General features: G+C 44.6%; 1 protein-coding gene across 4 annotated transcripts in view; it reads right to left on the reverse strand.

The window, feature by feature from the left end:
- Positions 1 to 1,094: 1,094 nt before the first annotated feature.
- The window catches only part of LOC139369013 (RNA binding motif protein 10), an 85,120-nt gene continuing 75,700 nt past the window's right edge, over positions 1,095 to 10,514 (reverse strand). For all 4 annotated transcript variants that reach the window (XM_071108582.1, XM_071108581.1, XM_071108583.1 and 1 more), the window contains 2 exons: positions 2,229 to 2,338; positions 1,095 to 1,754 (listed from right to left, as the gene is read on the reverse strand). In XM_071108582.1, coding sequence (XP_070964683.1) covers positions 1,664 to 1,754; positions 2,229 to 2,338 — 201 coding nt within the window. In that variant the 3' untranslated portion in view covers positions 1,095 to 1,663. The remainder of the gene's footprint in view (positions 1,755 to 2,228; positions 2,339 to 10,514) is intronic.

The raw sequence follows: 10,514 nt of genomic DNA on the forward strand, positions 1-10,514 counted from the left end.
CTGAAGTAGTTCCCTATATATAGGGAATAGGGTTCCGTAGGGCTCTTGTCTAAAGTAGTGCCCTATATATAGGGAATAGGGTTCCGTAGGGCTCTGGTCTAAAGTAGTGCCCTATATATAGGGAAGAGGGTGGCATTTCAGATAGTCTTTTCTCTCTGTATGGCATCAAAGGCATTGTCATGGAAATTCACACAGACAGACGTGGTCATTTCTTCAAACAATCATCTTTATTTAATATTGATTAGTTATTGCAATGATGAGACTAGTCAACCCCACAGTATTGACTGTTGGGCCAAGCAGCCTAACCTTTACAGACAGACTAGTCAACCCCACAGTATTGACTGTTGGGCCAAGCAGCCTAACCTTTTACAGACATGCAGAGTTCTTCATATAGCTGACACTAAGAATGCTTAGTCATGGCTGGTTCCACCCCTCCCATGCAGACCAAGGACCATCATAAGTCACTCTGGGTTCATCCTGTCGTTATCTACACAGGGTTGTTGTCTTAACCTCACCCTGGCTTAGTTTCCCAGTTGCAAGGATGATTTAGAGACAACGAGGGATTGTTCTACTCCTAAGCTATCTCTAGTAAAACACATGATTCTCTCTGTAATCTTTAACTCATTTCTCAGCTCAAGCCATCTCGGGTGACCATACGCCCAGGTTAGCTGCAGGGAACTGGAGTGGAGCCCATGAAAACACAGACACTAGTACAGCAGAAATGTCTTCCTATTTGTTAAGTATTAATGGCTAACTATTAATATAAAACTCTCACAGAATTACATACCGTTTCCAATCAAACAAAGGGTGATGTATAGACCAGTGGTTCCCAACCTTTTCCGTTCTGAGGACCACCACATCACGGGTAAATGCTCTTATTAAGGACTACCGTTCGCCAAGTCACAGACTTGTTTCCACATCAAATATCTCAATGTAGAGTCAATGTTATCAGTGAATGTAACAGATTAAAGCCCTATTTCCATTGTAAAATTGCTTATAATATCATGTGTTGAGAATCGTTTATGCCAGTGGTTATCAAAAATGTCCTTTCTATCGTCCGTGGCGTGCCGCTGTTGGTCAGCTCCATATTGATGTCATATATCGGCCTCCTCTGCAGCGATTCGATTTTCCCACTAATGGTTAGGATTCGTGTGCCTCCTGAGTGGTGCAACGGTCTAAGGCGACACGACAGACCTGGGTTCGATCCAAGGCTGTGTCGCAGGCCCATGAGGCGGCGCACAATTGGCCCAGTGTCGTTCGGGGAGGTTTCGTCCGGCAGGGATGTCCTCGTCTCATCGTGCTCTAGCGACTCCTGTGGCGGGCCGGGCGCAGTGCACGCTGACACGGTCGCCAGGTGTTACGGTGTTTCCTCTAACACATTGGTGCGGCTGGCTTCCGGGTTAAGTGGGCATTGTGTCAAGAAGCAGTGCGGCTTGGCAGGGTCGTGTTTCGGAGGACGCGTGGCTCTCGACCTTCGCCTCTCCAGAGTCCGTACGGGAGTTGCAGCGACGAAACTAACTACCAAATGAATACCACGAAAAAGTGGTAAAAAGTGTTTATTTAAAAAATAGATTAGGATTCGGGAAGGGGAAGCTGATCCAAGATCTGTACAGACCTAGGGGAAACTTCACCCTGGAGCGGGTTAACGGTCAGGGGTCAGAGGTCAGTCCACTTGCATGTTACGTAGCAGCAGGCCATTCTTCACCCCTCCCTGCAGCATCCTGGCACCTAGACTACTGCCAGCCGTACCATCACTACAGAGAGATGGAGTGGGATGGAGGAAGTGAGGGGGAGAGAGGAAGTGAAGTGAAAGAGAGAGGAGAGAGAGAGGAAGTGAGAGGGAGAGAGAGGAAGTGAGAGGGAGAGAGGAAGTGAGAGGGAGAGAGAGGAGAGAGAGGAAGTGAGAGAGAACATGTGTTATGTGTGGAAGTTTGTGTGTTGTGTGTGTGTGTTTGTGTGTGTGTCTGTGTGTGTCTGTGTGTTGTCTGTGTGTGTGTTTGTGTGTGTTGTGTGTGTGTGTTGTCTGTGTGTGTGTGTGTGTGTGTTGTCTGTGTGTGTGTGTGTGTGTCTGTGTGTGTCTGTGTGTTGTCTGTGTGTGTGTTTGTGTGTGTTGTGTGTGTGTGTGTTGTCTGTGTGTGTGTCTGTGTGTGTGTGTGTGTGTGTGTTGTCTGTGTGTGTGTGTGTTGTCTGTGTGTGTGTGTGTGTCTGTGTGAGACAGCAGTGCTTACAGGGGGCTGTACTTCCTCTTCTTGGGGTCTGGTGGTTCGGTGGGGAGACCTTTCTCCCTCCTCTCCGCAGCTCCCCCCTCCTGCTGATACGACCTCTGTTCCAGGTTTTGCTGAGGTTAGAGGTCAAAGAAATTGAATTGTAAATGTGTGACATGTCAGTTATTTTACTGTTTGTTGTCTCCTCTTGTCTCGTGCTGTCAACGGTGTGACTGCCTTCTAATGCCAACTCTATAGTCTAATATCTCTTGTTGTGTGTAGACTAGCTGTTGTCATGGGGTCAGCTAATGGGGATCCTAATGCAGAATAAAGACTACAGGGTTAGGAGTCAGAGCAAGATCAGAAGACTGAAGGGTCACGGTAGAGCAGGGCTCTCCAACCCTGTTCCTGGAGAGATACCCTCCTGTAGGGTTTTAAATCCAACCCTGTTCCTGGAGAGAGACCCTCCTGTTGGTTTTAACTTCAACCCTGTTCATGGAGAGACCCTCCTGTAGGTTTTAACTTCAACCCTGTTCCTGGAGAGATCTACCACTATCAGATTAGAGCCATGAAGGAGACTAGACATCTACCACCCCACTACCACTATGAGATTAGAGCTATAAGGGAGACTAGAAATCTACCACCCCACTACCACTATCAGATGAGAGCCATAAGGGAGACTAGAAATCTACCACCCCACTACCACTATCAGATTAGAGCCATAAGGGAGACTAGACATCTACCACTATCAGATTAGAGCCATAAACGTGACTAGACATCTACCACTATCAGATTAGAGCCATAAAGGAGACTAGACATCTACCACCCCACTACCACTATCAGATTAGAGCCATAAAGGAGACCAGACACCGTCCAAAATCAGATTAGAGCCATAAAGGAGACTAGACATCTACCACCCCACAACCACTATCAGATGAAAGCCATAAGGGAGACTAGAAATCTACCACCCCACTATCAGATTAGAGCCATAAGGTTCACTAGACATCTACCACTATCAGATTAGAGCCACAATGGAAACTAAATATCTACCAACCCACTACCACTATCAGATTAGAGCCATAAAGAGACTAGACATCTGCCACCCCCTACCACTATGAGATTAGAGCCATGAAGGAGACAAGACGTCGTCCAAAATCAGATTAGAGCCATAAAGGACTCAACCTCTACCACCCCCTACCACTATCGGATTAGAGCCATAAAGGTGACTAGACATCTACCACTATCAGATAAGAGCCATAAAGGAGACTAGACATCAACCACCCCACTACCACTATCAGATTAGAGCCATAAAGGAGACTAGACATCAACCACCCCACTATCAGATTAGAGCCATAAAGGAGACATCTACCACCCAACTATTAGATTAGAGCCATAAAGGTGACTAGACATCTACCACTATCAGATAAGAGCCATAAGGGAGACTAGAAATCTACCACCCCACTATCAGATTAGAGCCATAAGGGAGACTAGACATCTACCACCCCACTACAACTATCAGATTAGAGCCATAAAGGTGACTAGACATCTACCACTATCAGATAAGAGCCATAAAGGAGACCAGACACCATCCAAAATCAGATTAGAGCCATAAAGGAGACTAGACATCTACCACCCCACTACAACTATACGATTAGAGCCAAAATGGAGACTAGACATCTACCACTCAGATTAGGGCCATAAAGGAGACTAGACATCTACCACCCCACTTCCACGAGCAGATTAGAGCCATAAAGGAGACTAGACATCTACCATCCCACTACCACTATCAGATTAGAGCCACAATGGAGACTAGACATCTACCACTATCAGATTAGAGCCATAAAGGAGACTAGACATCTACCACCCCACTACCACTATCAGATTAGAGCCACAATGGAGACTAGACATCTACCACTATCAGATTAGAGCCATAAGGGAGACTCAACCTCTACCACCCCCTACCACTATCGGATTAGAGCCATAAAGGTGACTAGACATCTACCACTATCAGATAAGAGCCATAAAGGAGACTAGACATCAACCACCCCACTACCACTATCAGATTAGAGCCATAAAGGAGACTAGACATCAACCACCCCACTACCACTATCAGATAAGAGCCATAAAGGAGACTAGACATCAACCACCCCACTATCAGATTAGAGCCATAAAGGAGACATCTACCACCCACTATTAGATTAGAGCCATAAGGGAGACTAGACATCTACCACCCCACTACCACTATCAGATTAGAGCCATAAAGGTGACTAGACATCTACCACTATCAGATAAAAGCCATAAAGGAGACCAGACACCATCCAAAATCAGATTAGAGCCATAAAGGGGACTAGACATCTACCACCCCACTACAACTATACGATTAGAGCCACAATGGAGACTAGACATCTACCACTATCAGATTAGGGCCATAAAGGAGACTAGACATCTACCACCCCACTTCCACGATCAGATTAGAGCCATAAAGGAGACTAGACATCTACCACCCCACTACCACTATCAGATTAGAGCCACAATGGAGACTAGACATCTACCACTATCAGATTAGAGCCATAAAGGAGACTAGACATCTCCCACCCCACTACCACTATCAGATTAGAGCCACAATGGAGACTAGACATCTACCACTATCAAATTAGAGCCATAAGGGAGACTAGACATCTACCACCTCACTACCACTACCAGATTAGAGCCATAATGGAGACTATACATCTACCACCCCACAACCACTATCAGATGAAAGCCATAAGGGAGACTAGAAATCTACCACCCCACTATCAGATTAGAGCCATAAAGGGGACTAGACATCTACCACTATCAGATTAGAGCCATAATGGAAACTAGATATCTACCACCCCACTACCAATATGAGATTAGAGCCATAAAGGAGACCAGACATCGTCCAAAATCAGATTAGAGCCATAAAGGAGACTAGACATCTACCACACCACTACCACTATCAGATTAGAGCCATAAAGGAGACATCTACCACCCCCTACCACTATCAGATTAGAGCCATAAGGTTCACTAGACATCTACCACTATCAGATTAGAGCCATCATGGAGACTAGATATCTACCACCCCACTACCACTATCAGATTAGAGCCATGAAGGAGACTAGACATCTACCACTATCAGATTAGACCCATAAAGGAGACTAGACATCTACCACCCCCTACCACTATCAGATTAGAGCTATAAGGTTGACTAGACATCTACCACTATCAGATTAGAGCCATAATGGAGACTAGACATCTACCACACCACTATCAGAATAGAGCCATAAAGTAGACTCAACCTTTACCACCCCCTACCACTATCAGATTAGAGCCATAAGGTTCACTAGACATCTACCACTATCAGATTAGAGCCATAATGGAGACTAGACATCTACCACACCACTATCAGAATAGAGCCATAAAGTAGACTCAACCTTTACCACCCCCTACCAATTTCAGATTAGAGCCATAAGGTTCACTAGACATCTACCACTATCAGATTAGAGCCATAATGGAGACTAGACATCTACCACCCCACTACCACTATCAGATTAGAGCCATAATGGAAACTAGATATCTACCACCCCACTATCAGATTAGAGCCATGAAGTGAGCCTAGACATCTACCACCCCACTACCACTATCAGATTAGAGCCATAAGGGAGACTAGACATCTACCACTATCAGATTATAGCCATAATGGAAACTAGATATCTACCACCCCACTACCACTATGAGATTAGAGCCATAAAGGACACCAGACATCGTCCAAAATCAGATTAGAGCCATAAAGGAGACTAGACATCTACCACACCACTACCACTATCAGATTAGAGCCATAAAGTACACTCAACCTCTACCACCCCTACCACTATCAGATTAGAGCCATAAGGTTCACTAGACATCTACCACTATCAGATTAGAGCCATAAAGGAGACTAGACATCTACCACCCCACTACCACTATCAGATTAGAGCCATAAAGGAGACTAGACATCTACCACCATCAGATTAGAGCCATAAAGGAGACCAGACACCGTCCAAAATCAGATTAGAGCCATAAAGGAGACATCTACCACCCAACTATTAGATTAGAGCCATAAGGGAGACTAGACATCTACCACCCCACAACCACTATCAGATGAAATCCTTAAGGGAGACTAGAAATCTACCACCCCACTATCAGATTAGAGCCATGAAGTGAGCCTAGACATTTACCACCCCACTACCACTATAAGATTAGAGCCATAAAGAAGACTAGACATCGTCCAAAATCAGATTAGAGCCATAAAGGAGACTAGACATCTACCACACCACTACCACTATCAGATTAGAGCCATAAACGTGACTAGACATCTACCACTATCAGATAAGAGCCATAAAGGAGACATCTACCACCCAACTATTAGATTAGAGCCATAAGGGAGCCTAGACATCTACCACTATCAGATAAGAGCCATAAAGGAGACTAGACATCTACCACCCCACTACCACTATCAGATTAGAGCCATAAACGTGACTAGACATCTACCACCCCACTACCACTATCAGATTAGAGACATAAAGGAGACCAGACACCATCCAAAATCAGATTAGAGCCATAAGGGAGACTAGACATCAACCACCCCACTACCACTATCAGATTAGAGCCATGAAGGAGACTAGACATCTACCACTATCAGATAAGAGCCATAAAGGAGACTAGACATCTACCACCCCACTACCACTATCAGATTAGAGCCATAAAGGAGACATCTACCACCCAACTATTAGATTAGAGCCATAAGGGAGCCTAGACATCTACCACTATCAGATAAGAGCCATAATGGGGACTAGACATCTACCACTATCAGATTAGAGCCATGAAGGAGGCTAGACATCAACCACCCCACTACCACTATCAGATTAGAGCCATAAAGTTCACTAGACATCTACCACTATCAGATTAGAGCCATAATGGAGACTAGACATCTACCACCCCACTACCACTATCAGATTAGAGCCATAAAGGAGACTAGACATCTACACCATCAGATTAGAGCCATAAAAGAGTCAAGACATCTACCACCATCAGATTAGAGCCATAAAGGAGACTAGACATCTACCACCCCACAACCACTATCAGATGAAAGCCATGAGGGAGACTAGAAATCTACCACCCCGCTATCAGATTAGAGCCATGAAGTGAGCCTAGACATCTACCACCCCACTACCACTATCAGATTAGAGCAATAAAGAAGACTAGACATCTACCACTATCAGATTAGAGCCATAATGGAAACTAGATATCTACCACCCCACTACCACTATGAGATTAGAGCCATAAAGGAGACCAGACATCGTCCAAAATCAGATTAGAGCCATAAAGGAGACTAGACATCTACCAAACCACTACCACAATCAGATTAGAGCCATAAAGGAGACATCTACCACCCAACTATTAGATTAGAGCCATAAGGGAGCCTAGACATCTACCACTATCAGATAAGAGCCATAAAGGAGACTAGACATCTACCACCCCACTACTACTATCAGATTAGAGCCATAAACGTGACAGACATCTACCACTATCAGATAAGAGCCATAAAGGAGACTAGACATCAACCACCCCACTACCACTATCAGATTAGAGCCATAAGGGAGACTAGACATCTACCACCCCACTACCACTATCAGATTAGAGCCACAATGGAGACTAGACATCTACCACTATCAGATAAGAGCCATAAAGGAGACTAGACATCAACCACCCCACTACCACTATCAGATAAGAGCCATAAAGGAGACTAGACATCTACCACCCCACTACCACTACCAGATTAGAGCCATAATGGAGACTATACATCTACCACCCCACAACCACTATCAGATGAAAGACATAAGGGAGACTAGAAATCTACCACCCCACTATCAGATTAGAGCCATAAGGGGGACTAGACATCTACCACTATCAGATTAGAGCCATAATGGAAACTAGACATCTACCACACCACTACCACTATCAGATTAGAGCCGTAAAGGAGGCTAGACATCGACCACCCCACTACCACTATCAGATTAGAGCCATAAAGGAGACTAGACATATACCACTATCAGATTAGAGCCATGAAGGAGACTAGACATCAACCACCCCACTACCACTATAAGATTAGAGCCATAAGGTTCACTAGACATCTACCACTATCAGATTAGAGCCATAATGGAGACTATATATCTACCACCCCACTACCACTATCAGATTAGAGCCTAAAAGGAGGCTAGACATCAACCACCCCACTACCACTATCAGATTAGAGACAGAGCCATAAGGTTCACTAGACATCTACCACTATCAGATTAGAGCCATAATGGAGACTAGACATCTACCACCATCAGATTAGAGCCATAAAAGAGTCAAGACATCTACCACTATCGGATTAGAGCCATAAAGGAGACTAGACATCTACCACCCCACAACCACTATCAGATGAAAGCCATAAGGGAGACTAGAAATCTACCACCCCGCTATCAGATTAGAGCCATGAAGTGAGCCTAGACATCTACCACCCCACTACCACTATCAGATTAGAGCCATAATGGAAACTAGATATCTACCACCCCACTACCACTATGAGATTAGAGCCATAAAGGAGACCAGACATCGTCCAAAATCAGATTAGAGCCATAAAGGAGACTAGACATCTACCACACCACTACCACTATCAGATTAGAGCCATAAAGGAGACATCTACCACCCAACTATTAGATTAGAGCCATAAGGGAGCCTAGACATCTACCACTATCAGATAAGAGCCATAAAGGAGACTAGACATCTACCACCCCACTACCACTATCAGATTAGAGCCATAAACGTGACTAGACATCTACCACTATCAGATAAGAGCCATAAAGGAGACTAGACATCAACCACCCCACCACCACTATCAGATTAGAGCCACAATGGAGACTAGACATCTACCACTATCAGATAAGAGCCATAAAGGAGACTAGACATCAACCACCCCACTACCACTATCAGATTAGAGCTATAAAGGAGACTAGACATCTACCACCCCACTACCACTATCAGATTAGAGCCACAATGGAGACTAGACATCTACCACTATCAGATAAGAGCCACAAAGAAGACTAGACATCAACCACCCCACTACCACTATCAGATAAGAGCCATAAAGGAGACTAGACATCTACCACCCCACTACCACTACCAGATTAGAGCCATAATGGAGACTATACATCTACCACCCCACAACCACTATCAGATGAAAGCCATAAGGGAGACTATAAATCTACCACCCCACTATCAGATTAGAGCCATAAGGGGGACTAGACATCTACCACTATCAGATTAGAGCCATAATGGAAACTAGATATCTACCACCCCACTATGAGATTAGAGCCATAAAGGAGACCAGACATCGTCCAAAATCAGATTAGAGCCATAAAGGAGACTAGACATCTACCACACCACTACCACTATCAGATTAGAGCCGTAAAGGAGGCTAGACATCAACCACCCCACTACCACTATCAGATTAGAGCCATAAGGTTCACTAGACATCTACCACTATCAGATTAGAGCCATAAAGGAGACTAGACATCTACCACCCCACTACCACCATCAGATTAGAGCCATAAAAGAGTCAAGACATCTACCACTATCAGATTAGAGCCATAAAGGAGACTAGACATCTACCACTATCAGATTAGAGCCATGAAGGAGACTAGACATCAACCACCCCACTACCACTATCAGATTAGAGCCATAAGGGAGACCAGACATCGTCCAAAATCAGATTAGAGCCATAAAGGAGACTAGACATCTACCACACCACTACCACTATCAGATTAGAGCCATAAAGGAGACATCTACCACCCAACTATTAGATTAGAGCCATAAGGGAGCCTAGACATCTACCACTATCAGATAAGAGCCATAAAGGAGACTAGACATCTACCACCCCACTACCACTATCAGATTAGAGCCATAAACGTGACTAGACATCTACCACTATCAGATAAGAGCCATAAAGGAGACTAGACATCAACCACCCCACTACCAATATCAGATTAGAGCTATAAAGGAGACTAGACATCTACCACCCCACCACCACTATCAGATTAGAGCCACAATGGAGACTAGACATCTACCACTATCAGATAAGAGCCATAAAGGAGACTAGACATCAACCACCCCACTACCACCATCAGATTAGAGCCATAAAAGAGTCAAGACATCTACCACTATCAGATTAGAGCCATAAAGGAGACTAGACATCTACCACTATCAGAT

This window comes from Oncorhynchus clarkii, chromosome 16 (assembly GCF_045791955.1).
Source record: "Oncorhynchus clarkii lewisi isolate Uvic-CL-2024 chromosome 16, UVic_Ocla_1.0, whole genome shotgun sequence".
NCBI classification, from domain to species: Eukaryota; Metazoa; Chordata; class Actinopteri; order Salmoniformes; family Salmonidae; genus Oncorhynchus; species Oncorhynchus clarkii.